General features: G+C 41.0%; 1 protein-coding gene across 2 annotated transcripts in view; it reads right to left on the reverse strand.

The window, feature by feature from the left end:
• LDAH (lipid droplet associated hydrolase) overlaps positions 1-17518 on the reverse strand; it is a 104966-nt gene that overhangs the window by 19891 nt on the left and 67557 nt on the right. For both annotated transcript variants that reach the window (XM_040992902.1, XM_040992901.1), the window contains exon 5: positions 15331-15565. In XM_040992902.1, coding sequence (XP_040848836.1) covers positions 15331-15565 — 235 coding nt within the window. The remainder of the gene's footprint in view (positions 1-15330; positions 15566-17518) is intronic.

Here is a 17518-nt window from a genome sequence, read left to right on the forward strand (position 1 = left end):
ATGGTTAGAGGGCCCAGCGGCTAAATCCTCAGACTTTGAACTTGCCAGGATCCCATGAGGGATGATTTGTGTCCCAGCTACTCACTTCCCATCTAGCTCCATGTTTGTGACCTGGGAAGACAGTGGAGGATGACCCAAAGCCTTAGGACTCTGCATCCGCACAGGACACCTGGAGGAAGCTCCTAGCTCCTGGTTTCAGACAGGCTGAGCTCCAGCTGTTGAGGCCTCTTGGGGAGTGAACCAGTAGATGGAATATCTTTCTGTCTCTCCTTTTCTGTAAATGTTTTCTTTAAAACAAAATCAAATAAATCTTTAAAAAAAGATGAATAATAATCAGTGTTGACAGGGATGTGGAACAACTGGAACTCTTACTTTGTTGGTGAAATAGTAAAATTGGTACAGCTCCTCAACAGGTTAACTACAGAGTTACCAGACACCCAGAATTTCTACTTATAGATGTATCCCCCTCCAAATTCAAAACATAAGTCCACACAAAACTTGTACATATGAATGTTTATGGAAATACTCTTCACAACAGTTCAAGTTTGGAAACAATCTGTATGTTCATCAATTAATGAGTGGAAATGTAAAATGTGATATAACTATATAAAGGAACAATATTCAACTCTAAAAAGTTATGAAGTGCTGGCATATTAAAACATAAACGAACCCTGAAAAACTATCCTAAGTCAAAGAAGTAAGTCACAGGGACCAGCATGATGGGTTAACTGGCTGATCATGTGTCTGTAAACAGGTATCCCATATGGGTGCCAGTTTGAGTCCTGGCTACTATGCTTCTCATCCAGCTCCCTGCTTATGGCCTGGGAAAGCAGCAGAGGACACCCTAAGGCCTTGAGACCCTGCACCTGTGTGGGAGACCTAGAAATAAACTCTTGGCTCCTGGCTTCAGATCAGCTCAGCTCTAACCAAGGTGGCCATTTGCAGAGTGAACCAGGGGATGAAAGATCTTTGTCTCTCCTCTCTATAAATCTTCATTCCCAGTAAAAATAAAGTAAATCTTTAAAAAAAAGTGAGTCATAATACAAACATTTCAAAACTTGTGATACATGGCCAAAGCAATACTTAGAGAAAGTCATACCATTAAAAACCAGTGTTAGAGAAGAAAATCAGCAGCCTCAGTTTTCATTTTAAGAAACCAGAAAGAGCAATTAACTCCAGAATAGAGCTAAAAGAAATGATAAAGGTCAGAGTGGAAATTAACAAAATCCAATAAAGAAATTGGAAATGAAACAAAAGTTAGTTTTAAAATAAGTTTTAAAAATAAGTTAGTTTTAAAAGTTAGTTTTAAAATAAGACAATGAGGGCCTGGCGCCAAGGCCTAGCAGCTCAAGTCGTTGCCTCGAACGTGCCAGGATCCCATATGGGCGCCGGTTCTAATTCTGGCAGCTCTACTTCCCATCCAGCTCCCTGCTTGTGGCCTGGCAAAGCAGTTGAGGATAGCCCAAAGCCTTGGGACCCTGCACCCATGTGGGAGACCTGGAAGAGGTTACTGTCTCCTGGCTTCGGATTGGCGCAGCACTGGCTGTTGCGCTCACTTGGGGAGTGAATCATTGGACGAAAGATCTTCCTCTCTGTCTCTCCTCCTCTCTGTATATCTGACTCTGGAGTGAAAATAGAATAAATCTTAAAAAAAAAGAAAAAGACAATGAAACTGATAAACATTTAGCTAGACTGATTAGACAAAAAAATGTAAGAAAATAGAAGACATCACAACAATGTCAAGATGGAGAGAAGTTAACGCCTGTAGACTACATAGATATTAAAAGGACAACTGGGCGACTGTGGATAACTTCATGCCAACAAGGAATCTGGATGAAACGGAAAGTCTACAAGAAGACACACCTTTTATGCTTAATAAGAAAAGACACAAGTAACCTGAAAAGCTTTATTATCTGTTACAGAAATTTAATTTATAATGGAAAGTGTTTTCACAAAGAAAACCTCAGGCCTTTGTGATTTTAGTGGTCATTTTACAAAATATTTAAAAAAGAACGGAAGAAAGAATCCTGATGCTACATAACCTCTTCCAGAAATAACACCACAGAGAGAGGGCTATTTGATCTGACAAAGGTAGCATTTTAGAACAGCGGGAAAAAGGGGGCTAGTGGTGGGCAGAATTCCAAGTTGACTTGTAAGTATTCCTCATTCCCCTTTCTTAGGAGCACAGGTGGAACCTGTGAGGATGATACAGCACTCAGGATCAGGATACGTTGTCGGGCAGAGTTAACTGCGAGGGAGGGAGTTCCTGGGAAGCCGTTCATTCCCAGCTCAGTGTTTTCTTCGGGTGGTGGCAGCAGAGCAAGGTAAAGATTTGAAGCCCTGCTGGCTTGAAGATGGAAGGGATCTGACTGTGGCCTTGAGGAGTTTTAGTGGACTTCTGGTTCAGAGCCAGCAAGAAAGTGAGGACCTTACGGTAAGGCCACAGGAACCCTCTGTTCTGACAATAGTGAGAATGAGCTCAGAAATTATTTCCTTGCTGAGCCCCCAGACAAGAACTCAGTGAAACTGCCAGTTGGAGTTCCACATGGACTTCTGACCCACAGCCTGGGAGCCAATAAATGGGTGCTATTTTAAGCTACTGAATTAGTGACTTATTAGTCAACAAGTCTTTCACCACATGATTACTGGGTCAACTGGATATTCACATGGAGAAGAAAACAAGAGCTTAACTCCCACTTTGTCCTTTACATAAAAGTCAGTCTCAGGTGAGCGGCAGATCTTAACATCACCGTGGGGGTTAAGATTTTGGTATACCACTGATTTCTTTAAAAACACTATCCACAAAAACAGATCAACTGAATTACATTTAGGACTTCTTTTATTCAGCAAAAGACAATATTAGTAAACAAGTAAGCCACTGAATGGAAGACTTGTGTGATGTGACAAAGGTGCTGGTATCTAGAATGTATTTGTAAAACACCTACACACCCATGAGAAATGACCATGCAACCAAGTATCAAAATGGTCAACAGATATGAGCAGAAATCCCCAAAGATAATCAAACTATAAAAGGTACTCAACATCATTTCATGGTACTACAGCTTTGAAAGTCTGAAACTCTTGGGATATAATCATGTTAGAATGCCAAATAGGCTTCTAGATAAGTTAATTGCACAAGATATGGTCAGTTTTAAATTTTTGTCCTTTTCTATCCTTATAAAAGAAAAATATTATCAAAAATTTTAGCTTTTTATATGAGGATAAATTATCTCAAAATACATTGAAATAACTTTATACACACACACAATGTGGTTCTACCACTATATACCTACAGAACTAATCAAAGTAAAAAACAATTTCAATTGTTGGTAGATAAATGGAGCAGCATAAACTGTACCATAATACTAATGAGAGTATAAATTGGTACAACCACTTTAGAAACCATATCTGATAACATTTAGATAACATCTGAAGTTCAACATGTAAACACTTCATTTTCTTTTCTAGATAAAATCTTAACAAAAATATGCATGCAAGTTCACTGAGGCAAACATAAAAATGTTCTTGATTGTTCTTTATAATAGTTCCAAAACAGCAACAATCCAAATATCCATCACCAGAACAAATAAATACATTATAGGTCGCATAAATTCATCCAATGGTAAAGATGAAAGAATTAAAGCTGTCTGCCATTACATGGATGATCACCACAAATACAATAATGAGGAAAAGTCAAACATAAAAGAATACAGAAACAGTAATGATGGTGGTATCAAGTTCAAAATCAGGAAGACAGGAGAGTGGTCACATTCAACAAAAGGAGGAGGACAGACTGACAGGGACATAGCAGGCTTCTGACACACAGGCTTGATGATTCTGAGTGAAGTGGTGCCTAAGGAAGTGTGCATTGTGATAATTTAGGGAGGCACTTTTTTGTCATTGTGAAATTGAAAAAAAACCCTAAAAATTCACATAATTTATAAGGAATCATCTATTTCTAATAATACATTTTTAATCATGGGGTGTGCTTCATTTCAGCTTTATCCCAGCTCTTATTATTTTTCTGGCAATTTCCCATCTCAGTCTACTTTTAAAACAGGAAAAAAAAAAAAAAAGCCACAACAACATACCAGTTTGATTTCCAGTAACTGCTCTAAGGAAGACATCTTTGTCATTCCTCAGAAATGCTCATGATATAACACAGTGGTCAGAAATAATAATACCAGATAGAAGTGTAATTTCCTAAGTGGAAAACACATTTCTCTTGGCAATGGTTTGTCAACAGCATTCCTGGAAACCCAGCAGAATTTCAGCGTTTCAAGCACCACAGTGAAGGAAATGTCTAGCAGCGAGAGATATGGAAACAAAAACATGAAGGAAAGGCAATGACATGGAAGAATGTTAATTATTTATTTTTGTTTCATTAAAAATCTAAATATAATGTAAAAAGGGGACTCACTGAGGAGCCTCCTGTTCTGTTTTATTATTATCATCTTCTGAAATGCTTAATGCTCAAATATTACAATAAAGCTGCCACTTACAGTGAAATGCCTGAAAGCTTTGAAATCAAAATAAGGCTAAGAAAGGAAGGCCACAGGGCATTCAAGTCACAGGTCACACATTATTAACGATTTCTTGCAGGACAACAATTACAACTGAAGGCTGCCTCATAATCCACCTGTCATCTATCATTGTTTTTAAATTACTCATTTATTTCTTTGAAAGGCAGGGAGACACATGGAGGGAGACAGAGATGTCCATTGCTCGGGTTACTCCTCAAAATACCCTCAGCTGGGCCTGGACTGGACCGAGGCACGCAGCAGGGAATACAATCCAGCTCTCTCACACAGGCGAAAAGACACAATCACTTGAGCCATTACTGATTGCCTCCCAGGGTGTGCCTGAGAATGAAGCTGAAACTGGGAGAGCACCCAGGACCTGACCCAGCACAGCCCTACAGGGGTGGAGAATCTCAAGTGGTGTCAATAGCCTATCTCCCATCACCTATGTTGATGCCATTGTGCATGCCAGAAAAATTTTCATTCATCTGTAAATCAAAATTCATTTATCTCCTCCATTACTTTTTTTTTTTAAGATTTATTCTATTGTTTTGGAAAGTCAGATATACAGAGAGGAGGAAAAACAGAGAGGAAGATCTTTCATTTGATGATTTACTCCCTAGCTGGCCACAAAGGCTGGAGCTGTACTGATCTGAAGCCAGGAGCCAGGAGTTTCTTCCAAGTCTCCCACAGGGGTACAGGGTCCCAAGGATTTGGGCCATCCTTGGCTGCTTTCTCAGGCCACATGCAGGGAGCTGGATGGGAAGTGGGGCTGCCGGGATTAGAACTGGTGCCCATATGGGATCCTGACACGTTCAAGGCGATGACTTTAGCCACTAGGCTACCGTGTCAGGTCCCATTACATTACATTTTTTTTTAAGATTTGTTATTTTTCATTGGAAAGGTATAGTCAAAGAGAGAAGGAATCAGAAGACAGAGAGAAAGATCTTCCATCTGCTGGTTTACTTCCCAAATGGCTGTATTGGCTGGAGCTGAGCCAATCAGAATCCATGAACCAGGAGTTTCTTTGGGTCTTCCAAGTGGTCCCCTAAACCTAGGCTTTCCTTGTTTTCACAAGCCATAAGCAGGAAGCTAGATGGGAAGTGGAGCAGCTGGGACACATACTGGTGCACATAAGGGATGCTAGGGCTTGCAGGTGAAGGATTAGCCAACTGAGTCATTGGCTTGCCCCCTCCTCCATTACTTGTTACTTAACTAGAGTTGAACTGATCTTATCTTTCTAAGTACCACCAACATTCACAGCCTTTACTTGATGTTAAAATTTTTCATATTTTTCTCCCATGCCACATTGCTGCCAACTTGGGGTTTCAGTCATTATTTTTCCTAGTGCTTATCTGGCTCATAGCATATTAGTAAGGAAGGGCTTTAAAAGAAAGAGATGAGAAGGGACTGATTAAAGGAGGTTGCTTGGTTACTACTTTGGGGAGGGAAAGTGCGGAGGAAGAATCTGGTCTTATTGAAGTGGTCGAAAAGGTGAAGTACAGGGCCCTACGCAGTAGCCTAGTGGCTAAACTCCTTGCCTTGAACGCAATGGGATCCCATATGGGTGTCAGTTCTAATCCTGGCAGCTCCACTTCCCATCCAGCTCCCTGCTTGTGGTCTGGGAAAGCAGTCCAGGGGATGACCCAAAGCCTTGGGATTCTGCACCCATGCAGGAGACCTGGATGAAGCTCTTGGCTCCTGGCTTTGGATTGGCTCAGTTCCAACTGTAGTGGCCACTTGAAGAGTGAATCAGCAGAAGGAAGATCTTCCTCTCTGTCTCTCCTCCTCTCTGTATATCTGACTTTCCAATAAAAATAAATAAATCTTTTTAAAGAAAGGTGGAGTAGCTTCTGGGAAAAAAAGTGGGATGAGTCATTATAGACAAGAGGACAAGTCTAGAAGCTTCTGTTGAGAATGGTCAAAAGTAGCCCCCATAAGCATTAATCACAGCAATCAGGGGCAGCATAAAGGCAAGGAAAACTACAGCTGATAATAAACTAGAATACTTTCAGGAGACACAGGAATGGTTTTCTAAAGCACAACTTGTGTTTGAGAAGCCACGTTGGCCCACAGTTTTGGTGGCTAAAGCCACCATAAAGATCTCACAGGAGATTGCTTTGGTTGGTTGGTTGTTTTTGTCATGACATTGGGAGGGAAGGTTGTAGGTGCTGAAACAAAGAGAATTACTGAGACAAATTCAATGACTGCTGGTGGGCATGATTTATAAGAAAGGTGAGTTTTGGAGGCAGGAAATCTACCAGATGTTCTGGTTTAGTCTGATATAATAATAAAGAGTTCATGGAAAATGCCTGTTATGAAAAACTGCATGAATTTCAAAGTCATTTGGTGTTAAGTAAATTTATTTGTTTACCAGTTTTAATGACTTATTTACTTACCTGCAAGGCAGGGGTGGGGACAGTGAGTTCTCGCCTCCACTCACTCCCCTAATTCCTGTAACAGCCCTCAGACAGGGCTGAAGCTGGCTGTCGGAAACTCAACTGAGACCTCCAACGTGGGTGGCAGGGAAAGGACGACGGGAACCATCAGTGCTGGCCACCAGGGTGTGCACTGGCAGGAAGCCAGTCAGAGCCAGGAACCTGCCCCTGGTCCTGTGCTATGGAATGTGGATAGCGCAACCAGTGTCTTAAATACTAAGCTCAACACTTGTTGCCAAACTTACTTTTAATTCCATTTTTCCATAATCATTTTGAAGTAGTTCTATATTATTTCTAGCCATTCTTTCTTTAAAAGGATTACATTTGGTATGTCCAAAATATAACAAGATATTGACAAGGAACACTCAGCCTTTTTAAAAGTAGCCATTCAAGACTTGCTGGACAGAGAATCTGCCACCTCCCTGATGGCAGTGAGTGTGGAGAGGAAGCACACAGAATTGGAACAGTGAGAAGTTTAAATTTCCTCTAAAATAGTGGATAGAATAAACTCAGCAAAGGAGACATGCTTTGAAAAGGGTTTGTCATATTAGGAAAACGAGCTGTAGACCTGGTCTAAGGCTGTCTTGGCAGGGTAATGAAGCCGAAAGGCATCCTAGAGCAACATGGCTTTGGGAGATTTTAGCTATGGCGAACAGAGAGCAAATTTAACCTTTTCAGCTCGGCGTCTGGTAGGTGATTAAGTCTGTGGACAATGAGGACATGGTAGTGGGGTCATGGTAGATGTGTTATAAACACCCAAAATCCAATAAAAAGTCCTTCACTTTCCTTGCCTTCCTCTACCGAGACACAGGGAAGTCAGAACATACAAGGACTCTTTGTGCCTTACAGTGAAGGACGTGCCTAGAGCAGCTACGGATCTGCAGGATGATGTGCCTGGAGGAGTACCTTCTTCAGTAAGTCAGAGCCTCATCAGGATCAAGGCTGCTCCCCCTCTGGTACAATTCTTTTTGTTTGAATGTCAGTCATGAGACCTGGAGTTGCAGAAGCTAATATGCAATCTTATTGTTAAAAAAGATTTATTTTATTTTTATTGGAAAGGCAGATATATAGAGAGGAGGAAGACAGAGAGGAAGATATTCTGTCTGCTGAGTCACTTCCCAAGTGGCTGCAATGACCGGAGCTAAGCCGATCCAAAGCCAGAAGCCAGGAGTTTCTTCTGGGTCTCCCATGCAGGTGAGGTCCCAAGGCTTGAGGCCTGCTCAACTGTCTTCCCAGGCCACAAGCAGGGAGCTGGATGGAAGGTGGGTCTGCCGGAACCAGAACCAGCACCCACATGGGATCCTGGCATGTTAAGGTGAGGACTTTAGCCACTAGGCTACAATGCTGGGCCCTAACATGTGATCTGGAGATGACAAGAATGAAGATAAAGGCCTATTTGCTAAGGACAATGGAGTGGAGATTCAGAAAGAAAGCACATCCTCAATGGGGCTGCTGACATATCGTTGACCTATGCCTAGTTCTTAGTGTGAGAGACATGGACTCCTCTCTGTCCTGGCTTCTACAATTTAGTTCTGTGTTGTTTCTAGTTAAACATAACCTAGTTGAGAAAAATGAACAAAGTTCTGGCCTTTTTTCTGGGTGACCTGCAGTTAGCCAAAGTGAAAAACACACTCAAGGCATTGTGTAATTTTAAGAGATTTTAAGAATTTTAAGAAAAATGACTTTTCAAACTGGCAGGTAATTTAAAAGTAAAACTAAAAATTCATTTAGAGGCAGGTGTTTGGTGCAGTGGTTAAGGTGCTACTTGGAGTGCCTGCATCTCCTATGGAAATGCATATGTGAGATCTAGCTTCCTGGCTTTGGTCTGGTTCATCCATGACTATTCAGGACATCTGAGGAGTAAATCAGTGAATGTAAGATTTCCCGCTGTGTTTCTGAGTTTCAAATAAAATGAAGAATCAGCAAATTGAAGTAAATGTATTACTTGAGGAAATTAGGAAAAATAGTAAAATATTCACTATATTATAGTAAGACATTTATTGGACCATTTAAGTCTAAGCGAAGCTGTCCTAATACCATATCAAAACACCTTTTGTCCCAAATCCTAATATTGCCTCCCTGCTCCTACTGAAAAAAAAAAATCTATTCTTTCATTCCTTGGCTCTAGCCTATATTTGTACAGATGAATAATGACTGCAGTTAGGTTTCACACTCAATTTTCACAAGCTGCTCACAGAATATGTAGCACAGTAGCACGGAAATCTCACGAATTCATACCATTTAAAAAGCTATTCTGGGATTAAGTTTAAAAATATTCTGAGAAGACACTTGTGATTCATTAGTGAAATTTATGTTGTCAGCTCATTAAATAGTTCAACTTATTTCATATAAGTATAAGTACTTAAAAAATTTAGTGCTACCCTGATTAAGGAAAGATTCTGGACATTTCTTCTACAGGAACACATTCAACAAAGCAATGCAATCCACCGGGAATTCCCTGTGCTCTGTGCTATGTTTTTCTAGTTAGGTAACTGCAAGGAATTAAAACATCAACCTGGCCCAACCAATGAAAAGACCCTAGAATATTTTACAAAGTTAATTATTTTGACCTGTGATACTATTGAGTTAAAATATATTTTCTTTTAGCTTTGATCAGAAAACCTAATTTAGCTGTCTTGGTGAAGTATTTCTCACGAAATGGAAGAACAGCTACTCTAAAGAAAACAGGTAGTAGGCAACACTTCAGATTTAAAATTAAAGTTGCAAGTTCATGTATGGTCTTTAAAAAAAGGACTCTTAGGATAACCTAATTACACAAATGACTCTGATGCACACTGGTGATGTGCATCTGGCGATGCTTCCAATGGGTGCTAGCTGACTCAGGGCTGCTACTCTGACTGCTCAGCAGGGTGGAGGGTGCACTTCCTCACACCTGAAGGGAATGCCAGTGCCAGAGCCCCAGGACCTGCAGGAAGGGATGTGCCATCTTTGTCCAACAGGCTGCAGTATTTGAAATATTTGAATTTTTCTGAGCTTACAACAACAACAACAACAAAAAATGTGTGTATAAACAGAAGGATACAGAAAATCAGTTTTTATCTAGATAAGGCAGGATTTATTATCCATTACTTGGACTAGCAAACTTCCTCCCTTTGTTTCCCTAAGATTTCTACTGAAGCACAGACATTACATAACGCACAAACACTGCAAGGCGTCCTAAAAGCCAGGCTGGTGAGTTAAGGCCATTGTCTGGATGACAGTCAAAGCCCTGGAGACGTAGGCCTGAGGGGGAAGAGTCCAGCCCAACCAATGGGACCATGGTGAATGATCTCTGACCTGTACTGTTTCCCCCTTGATGACGTCTCTCTGTGTCACCTGAAACCACACCACTACCCAGGTAGCTGGTATGAATTATGGTTACCCTCATTCTTGGGGCATGACCTCTGACAGAACTCCCTGGTCTCCTGTAAGTTAGGTCTTACATTAGGAGACATGATGTTCTCTCTCAGCTGGAATCTCCTGCAGAGTAAGCATGTGCCTAGGACTCAGGGATAGCCAGGGAAAGTCGGAGCAAAGATCTGTGATGGCTGCTGCAGCAGGAGGCAGGGTGTCCTTGGAAATCCCAAGCAGGTGGGAAGAGGCTAGCTAAGATAATGAAAATGTTTGGTTACTGGATATGGTAGGTCACTACGAGGAGACTGAACTAAACACCAAGTAAGGAAAGAAGAACCCCAAGAAAGAAAGAATATAGGTAATTCTTGCCTACTTTCCCTTTACCCAAAGTTACAAAGATTAAGTGCCTATTGGGAAGAAACCAGAGACTCCCGAAGTAATGGCTAACAGATATTAGAAGGCCTTTTCTAGAGGCACAGGATTAGAAGACACGATGTTAGAAACCAGAGGGTTGTGCTCCCAACTTGTACCCAAGTTGGTTGTTGGGAAAGAAATGTGGCTGAATGTTCAGTCTGGTTTATAGTCTATTTTGTACAAAGTGTAAGACACTTAAGGTTCTGGGCTAAAGAAAGCCAAGGTTCCTGGAGCAACAATGTAGCTGAAAGGCTCCTAGAGGGAAGACTATCTGTCAGGCTCCCTGCTGTCTGCGCTTGAGGCTACTGGACAAAAACAGCAAATCCATCACTGCGACAACTGCCTGTACCCTTTATCCAGGTTCTCCTAATGGTAGCATCCTGCAAAATTAGGGCATAATATTACCAATTAGACATTGACGAAGGTAAGAATTTCATCACTGCAAGGATCTCTCATTTTTAGCTCTTAGTTTCTCATCCACTTCCAGTTTCTATTCATGCAACCACTAATCTGTTCTTCAGGTCTGTATTTTCATCATTTCAAGAATGCATTATAAATGCAATCATACACTATGTAACCTTCAGAGATTTTTTTCCCATTAAGAATTAATTCTCTGGAGATTAATCCCAGAGATTAATCTTCATTTGCATTTTATAATGGTTAATCATATCGAACAGAACACCTTTTCCTGAGCTTACTACTCCCTGACAAATTGTCTATTTAAGTTCAAGTGTTTAATTCCATTTTCTAATTGGATGATGTGGCTTTTTATTATAGCTTAAACATCTCTAATCCATGCTGAAACTTGGAAAGTTTACAAATTTGGAATATTTGAGTTTTCAGATTTTTAGATTGGGAAAGTGGGAAAAGTCTAATGCAAATATTCTAAGGTTTGAAGTACTTCTGGCCCAATCATTTAGGACAAGGGACATTCAGCCTGTATTGAGGTATAAGAGCAGATAGTACATTCTACAGAAACACTTCTTTGACAGGCATGTGTTTTGTAAATATTTTTGAACATTTTTATTAATTGTTACTGAAGTATGTTCATAATGGCTGCTTTAAACTTTGTCAGACGATTGTAGCATCTGTCATTTTGGTGTTGGCATCTATTATTTTCCACTGAAATTGAGATTTTCTTGGACAAGCAATTATTAGCTAAGGATGGGACACTTCAGATATTATAAGACTCTGTGAACCCACTAGGATAATAAGACGCTGGACTTTATGCTTGGTAAATACTTCCATTGAAAGAACCTCAACTGAATTTGAACTGTGGTAATGCAGCAAGGTGGAGAAATCCACCATGGGGAGAGGGTTCGGGGAGGGTGGGGGGAATCCCAGTGCTTTAACATTGTGTCACATAATGCAATAAAATTAATAAAAAAAAATGAACTACAAAAAAAAAAGATATTATAAGACTCTGGATCTTATTCAAATTTCTTGTTTTTTTTTCTTTTTCTTTGAAGACATTGATCTGGAAGAAGGTGGTACATCTCTCCACTGCCCAGCAGGGTGAGTCTTTGCTGCTTCTTCACGAGAACTCACGCTGACAGCACAGGGTAGGGGTGGCAGCTCCATGGCTGCTGGGCTGAGGTGAAAATCCCGATTATCTGCTGCTGGCTAGGAGGAGTGAGATGCCACTTACTATGAGACCTTTGCAGATCGGGGGACAGGAGGCCACAGTTTTTACTATGGTATACAGCAGGAGTAGAGCAGCTACTGTCTAACAATTTTATAAGGTGCAGGAGATCAGAATATGGCACACCCGCATATGGGTGCAGGTGTCTGAAACATGCCACCCTCAAAATATGCCTCTTTTTAGCCAAAGGGTTATTTTAAGCTAAATTTTTATTTTAAAAAACTGCAGACACAGGGAAAAGTTTAAAAGAGTAGGAATTTGCCTGTGTAAGGAAAATTCATATCTATAAAGGAAATCTCCATATTGCCTTTATTTCTGTACCAGGAGGAACAGGCTGCTTTACAATCAATAGACACCAGTAATGCAGAAGACACCAACTTAAATTTGCTAAACACACCTTGCCCTGTTTGCCTTTTTCTTCCTCTCTACCTTGCAGTACTGGCCTGCCCAAACTCTTTCTGCCTTGTTTTGGATAAAGTCACTGTTGAAGCCTCAACTCTTCCTGGAAGCCATCCTGGGGTTTACTCACTTCTATGGGTATCACCCAGGTACATGTGAGCGACAAGAGAACATGGTTTCATGTTCTTCTCTTTTTAATCATTTTGTTACAGGATCTGCCCCAAATAAACACTGTGAAGGATGCATAGGATGCATAGAAAACAGTTTTTTTTTCTTCCCCTACAAAGGCTGTCCCTTTTCCTGGCTCTTTGGTTACAGGTAGTGGGTGTGTGTGGGTGTGTGTGTGTGTGCGCGCTTTGTTTACAGATAGTGGGCTTGTGTGTGTGTGTGTGTGTGTGTGTGTGTGTGTGTGTGTGTGTGTGCTTTGGTTACAAATAGTGGGCTTGCGTGTGTGTGTGTGTGTGTGTGTGCGCGCTTTGGTTACAGATAGTGGGCTTGCGTGTGTGTTTCTGGGTTGCCAGTGCCACGTCTAGGATACATGTGGCAACAAGAAACTGAGGGCACTTACTGTAAGTCGCTCCCTGGATCTCCAGGTTGCTAAGCAGTCTATGGTCTATACTCTTGCTCCAGAACTTCTATGTCTGTTTGGTATGGGATTTTCAGTATGTAGCAGGGGAAATCAGGAAAGTACATTCACTCCACCTTCCCAAAAGCAGAAATCCCTAAATGGAGACTGGCTTTTGTTTTGTTTTGTTTTCAAAATCCATTTGATGAGGTAGAAGTGGAAAAAAAAACTTGGTGATTTCATCAACAACCAGCAATCAAGGAGGGGAAGTGATGACACCGAGGCCACGGACTAAGTCCAGGGCAGAACTGAAATGGGAATCAGGATTTCTGTCGCTTTCACCTCCTGAGTCATTCCTTTCTGATACTGTGCAGGAAGGATGCAGAACAACTCCCCCTCCCACCACTGTGGCCGTCTGACTGTCCACAGGCTTGCTTCTCCTCTCCTTATCTCATCCCTTTCTACTGCTACGCAAAATCTGTACCAGACAGTGGGAGGTGGAGACAGCATGCAGAAAAATATTCACAAACAGAAAAGATACCGAGCCTTATCTCTGATGTCTGTTTGTGACTACATATTGAGAAAAAACTAAGAAAACCCAAAGCTGTGCAGCCTCAACAGGCAGGGTTATGACAAAGTCCTAGATTTTGCTATACCCCTGATCATGCAGCATTTTTATTACAGTTAATTACTACAACCTAATTCCTGAATCCTGGATCTCTCCTTAAGTAGGGCAAAAGGATCACAGCAGCACGGCAGAAGAAAGTTAACATTGTGGAAGACTGATTTGATCAGCCACTGTCACTGTAACTGCACACATCATTTCTTTGTATTTCCGTTCTCCTACAGAGATACACATCCAGAAACAATATCTAAATCTTACTTCTTCTGAAGAATCTGAAACTTGAAACACTGCCACTAGCTGGGGCTGCAATTAATATTGCTGTATCAATAATAACAGACACAGACTGTCACATGGTTGACAGTTCTATAACTGCATTCAAGCCTAGAACAATCTTTTCCTTTATGGGGAATTATTTTATTCCAATTTTCTAGGCTAAGAAACTAGGATTATTTTATTATAAAAGCCATTTATAAATACAGAATAAAGTGGTATTATAAAAATATATTATATCTAAAAACACCTTGTAGAGCCAAGAAGTAAAGTGGCAAAAACATTCCCTGGCATAAGCAGCCAGTATTAAAATACACTGCCATTTCGCCACAGTGATGCTTGCTTTTATAACACCCCTTCCCAATACTTAAAGGAAGAAAATAAAAGCAGTCTACACAGACACAATGGCTCTGGTTTCCCTGGGCTGAATTTCGCAAAAACACTGACCAAGTGGCACCTTGATTCTGGTGAGGCCCCCATCCATGCTGTGTCCTATGCAAAGGAGAAGCATTTCTCACCATCCTGAAGCTAGAAGGGAGAACTGGAAGCATTAGGTAAAATATCAGCTTGATAAGCTTTCTCTCTCTCTCTTATCTATGCAGAACAAATTCCTCCCCTTTATTTAAAATTTTTATTCTTTCTCATCTTAAACTCTTTGCTTTTTGGGTGGTGTGGGCATTCAACCTGGTTCAGCTGCAGGCTGCGATGCCCACGCCCTACATCAGAGCTTAGGCTTGAGTCTTGGCTATGCTTCCGATGCAGCGTTCTGCTTCGGTGCTCACTGAGAGGCAGCAGGTGGTGGGTCCAGTGATCGGGTCCCTGTCTCCCAGATGGGAAACCTGGGTTGCATTCCAGGCTCCTGGCTTCAGCCTGGCTCAGCCTTCATTGCTGCAGGCCTTCCGAGGAGTGAATTATCAGATGTGAATTCTGTTTTTCTGTCTGCCTCTTAAATAAATAAGTAAAAATTAAAAAAAAAATTTTTTTCCAGTGATGAAAACAAATAATTACCTGTTTTATATTTATCTGCTGCTTGAGATTATTCTGTAAATATTTTGATACAAAAACAAATGTATATATTTAAAAATCATTTAAAATGTGCTTACCAATGCAGAATGGTTCTAACATATTCATCTGTACAAATTCATTTTTCACGTTCATTGCTTGAAGGCTCATTCTGCATACCATGGACTTGATTGTCTCAGGACATGGTTTAAGTAATAAGTAGCTAATAACATAGAGAGCATATCGAAACCAGCACAAAAGTGGAGTGGCGATCCTGCCATTGGGTGACTCAGACATTCGCTCAATTGTTGGAAAAAGCAGAAAGGCACGGATTACCTGCAAGAAAGAAACAGAGTTAGATTACCTTATTTATTCCTTTACAGAACACTGAAAAAAATGACTAGACTTCAGAATATGGCTAGAACTCTGCTCAGACTGGGAAAAACCTTCACCTACTACCCTCTTGGAGCCCATGAGAATCTCTACAGGAAACGAGACCCCCTTGATGCAGGCAAGCAGGAAGCCAATGAGGGGGGCGGAGATCTATAGCAGCCTCATCTGCCTTCCTCTACACCCCACTTAGCAAAACTGCTTAGAGCTGGTGCTGGCCAAAATGGTCTTGCAATGATCTTTAGCTACTCCCATCAGGCACCTGATACCATGGCACCTCAGAGATGTCCAGAAAAAGGCGAGGAAATGGGTAGCACTCCAACTGAGAAAATCAAGTATGGCGTTGGCTCTTAGATCTTAGCAACACCTTGTCTTTCTAAACCCAAGCACAGACTATCTCTGCACTTACTTAGTTCTTCCTCGATTTTGTTCATTGGAAGTTTATAGTTTTCCCTTGTATAGTGCTCTTATATATATTTTTACATCTGTACCTAAGCATTTTATTTTGGACAGTGGGTGCTAATATAAATACTGCTATTCTCTATTTTTAAAGATTTATTTATTTATTTTTATTGGAAAGGCAGATATACAGAGGAGGAGAGACAGAAAGGAAGATCTTCCATCCAATGATTCATTGCCCAAGTGGCTGCAAAGCCAGAGATGCGCCGATCTGAAGCCAGGAGCCTGGAGCCTCTTTTGGGTCTCCCATGCAGGTCCAGGGTCCCAAGGCTTTGGGCCGTCCTTTACTGCCTTCTCAGGCCACAAGCAGGGAGCTGGATGGGAAGTGGGGGCGACCGGGACACGTATCAGCACCTATTTGGGATCCCGGCACATGCAAGGTGGGGATTTCAGCCACTAGGCAACTGTGCCAGGCACAAATACTACTAAGTTTGGACCTTCATATTTCACATCTTTATTACTGGTAAATAAGGAAATTGCTGACTTTTGTATGTTAAGCTTGTATCCTACAACCTTGATGTAGCTGCTTTTTCTTGGGTTTCATTTTACTGATTGATTTGAAAGTTATAGCACATATACACAGACACACACAGAGGAGGAAGAAAGAGAGAAAGAAAGAGAAAAATAATTTTTTTTGTTTGTTTGTTTGAAAGGCAGAGTTATAGAGAGAAGGACACAGAGAGTGCCTCCATTCACTGGTTTACTCCCTAAATGGCTGCAACAGCAGGAGCCAGGAACGTCTTCCAGGTCTCCCACATGGGGACACAGGGACCCAAGGCATTGGGCCACTGTGCCAAAGGCTCAGGCTTAGCCTCCTACTCTGCCATGGCGCTGGACCCTTAACTGCTTTCTCAGGCCACAAGCAGGGAGCTGGATGGAAAGTGGGGCTCCTGGGATTAGAACAGGCACCCATATGGGATCCTGGTGTGTACAAGGTGAGGACTTAAGCTGCTGAGCCACCGTGCTGGGCCCTTCTTTTTTATTTTTTTAAGGGTGCTTATGAAGTTGATAATGTTTCTTCTATTTCTAGTCTACTAGAATAGATGAGAATAAAGACAGAAACAAACTAGGTTTAAACATCAACTAGTACTAAAATCCTGAAGAGTTTATTTAAAAAATCATGAATGGGTTTTGCCAAATGCTTTTTTTTGCATATACTGATAGGATAATGTGATTTTTTTGCTTTAGCTTATTGATGTCATAAATTATAGAATTTTGCTTTTAAAATTCTGAATTATTAAGCTTGTCCATTATAGTTGTGTATATTTATGGGATCTAAAATGACATGACTTAGAAATGAGGTCAGAATAATTAGATCAGCCTAATCAACCTCAAAGAACTTCTTTTTGTGGGAACATCTGAAATTTACTCCTCAGGGACTGTTAAATGTACAACACCCTAATGTTAACTATGTTCTCCATTAAAAGCAATATAATCCAG

This window comes from Ochotona curzoniae, unplaced genomic scaffold (assembly GCF_017591425.1).
Source record: "Ochotona curzoniae isolate NIBS_2020 unplaced genomic scaffold, NIBS_Ocur_1.0 contig_883, whole genome shotgun sequence".
Taxonomy (NCBI): Eukaryota; Metazoa; Chordata; class Mammalia; order Lagomorpha; family Ochotonidae; genus Ochotona; species Ochotona curzoniae.